Source organism: Anoplophora glabripennis, unplaced genomic scaffold (genome assembly GCF_000390285.2).
Source record: "Anoplophora glabripennis isolate ALB-LARVAE unplaced genomic scaffold, Agla_2.0 scaffold462, whole genome shotgun sequence".
NCBI lineage: Eukaryota > Metazoa > Arthropoda > Insecta > Coleoptera > Cerambycidae > Anoplophora > Anoplophora glabripennis.
Genome location: NW_019416567.1, coordinates 107441 through 109657, shown reverse-complemented (window position 1 = coordinate 109657; position 2217 = coordinate 107441). Strand labels below are relative to the sequence as shown.

At 30.9% G+C, this 2217-nt stretch overlaps 1 protein-coding gene across 1 annotated transcript; it reads left to right on the top strand.

Moving 5' to 3' along the window:
• The first annotated feature begins 293 nt into the window (after positions 1-293).
• On the top strand, positions 294-2217 carry LOC108910914 (methyltransferase-like protein 4). The gene has a single exon (XM_018715667.1). It carries the CDS (start codon positions 520-522, stop codon positions 1534-1536), a length of 1017 nt encoding a protein of 338 aa, XP_018571183.1. The 5' UTR covers positions 294-519; the 3' UTR covers positions 1537-2217.

The following is a 2217-nucleotide window of genomic DNA, read 5'->3' as shown; positions in this document are numbered from 1 at the left end:
AGTAAAAAGGTTCTTATAATTTCAAAACGGTAGTTTGCAAGTGATAAACTATAAAGCATTTGCAAAAATATCAGTATTACGTTTAATATGATTTATTTATTTATTATAAGCATTATTTTGAAAAGTACGATAATTCTAGTACAAATACGATAATTTTACGCTGCGGGTACGATAATTGCCTCGCTTCAGATTGTGAACACGATATGACTAAATAAATTTAGTTAATTAGTTAACTAATATGGTGAACACTGCATTTTTGATATCTGACATCGTAACGCAACCTCAAAAAATTACATACATATTTCATGTACAAAGTAGGTATATATATCATATCTTTTTTATATCTTGTAAATTTTCTTTACATATGAATTAAAGATGAAACCAAGTGTAAATTAGAAATAATTAAGTTCACTGTGTAATTCCTAGTAGGAGAAGCAATCATTTTCAAAAGTCCAGTGAAACTAAATATAAGCTGTTTGCACGGAATATTTTTATACTCATTTCAATATTTACAATGAAATGAGTAAATTGTATGAAAATGATCATGGATTTCTTATATCCCATCAACAGTACATTAATGAATTATATAAAGAGATGCATCCTCCAGTGGAAATTAGTTCGAAATTATTTAGTATTAGAAATCAATATAAAGTGCAAAAAAACAATAACAAGAGAACGGTTGATTGCATCAAATATGAAGCCCTTCAAAAAGAGCAAGATAATATCAAATCCAAGTTTTCCATTTTTATCGCTGGTGCAAAGCAGGTGTTAAATTGCTACGAATTTAATAACAAAGATGCTTTGGAGACTGCTAAATTTGTCTATAATATGACTGGAAAAGCCTTAGTTAAGAATGCTCATGGTGCAAATGTTGGATCAGCAACAATTAAATCTGTAAATGGTTCTAATTTCCTTTTCCCAGAAAACTCTATATTTTACTCTAAAAATGTTTCAGACATACAAACACATTTGAATAATGAAACGTATGATCTAATTTTGTTGGATCCGCCATGGTGGAATAAGTACATAAGAAGGAAAAGAAAAAAATCAGGAGATGCTTATAACATGCTGTTTAATAATGACATAAAAAATTTGCCTATTGAACACTTGTTAAAAGATGATGGAATGGTAGTGGTATGGTGTACAAATTCTCAACAACATATGGATAGTTTATTGACTGAAATATTCCCAAAATGGGGAATCAAGTATATCGGAAAGTGGTATTGGGTGAAAATAACATCAACTGGAAAACCAGTTTGTTCATTTTCACTACCTCCAGGAAAACAACCATACGAGCAAATTATATTTGGATGCCGAGGGAATTTGTGTACCATCCCTTTCAATAGTAAATTGGTTGTTAGTGTTCCAAGTGCAATACATTCCCACAAACCTCCACTAATAGAGTTGATAAAAACGTTCCTACCAGAAAATCCGGCATGCTTAGAAATATTTGCAAGGTATCTTCTTCCAAACTGGACCAGTTATGGCAACGAGGTTTTACGATTACAACATGAAAGTTTATTTGTTAAAGTTTAATAGTTATATATGATATCGCCCAAAATTAGTGACTAAATGAAATATACAAATTATAAATCACATTGTTACAAATGAAATACTCTTAAGTGTATAAGTTGCTTCAAAATTATTGTATAGTGTCTGTGTGTGGTACCGTTTAGCTGCATGTGGCTAGTACAAATGTTTATGGAATAATGTCAGATTTACCAAGACGATAACAACTAAAAATATGGGCAAAATTGTAAAGGAATGGTTTCGTGAAGATAATGCACAAGTTTTGAAGTGGCCGGGTTACTTTACAGATTTGAATTTATAGATTATGGAGTGTAGACAAGGAGTGAAGACTTTTATGGGTCAAGCATACAAATTCGGATCCCGTTTTATGACCCAAATTAAAACTTAAGAACTCGTCGTTGTAGCGCTGATGCATTTTTTCATACTCTACTTACATCAGCACCGCCTTTACGTGACCCAAGAAATTGCTCACTTTTTTTAACACGGAGTCGTCACTCCTTGTTATACACTCCATTCTATAGATAAAGAAATTATTTCAAAATATTGCCAACAGGTTATTGTTAATAAAGGTTACTAGACAAAATATTTATTTATTTGCTTTTTTATTTTGTATCGTTTTGATTTTATTTAGCAGGACTTTCATTGTGGATTTAAACTCCTGTTCAAAATTAACGCACCATTATAAAT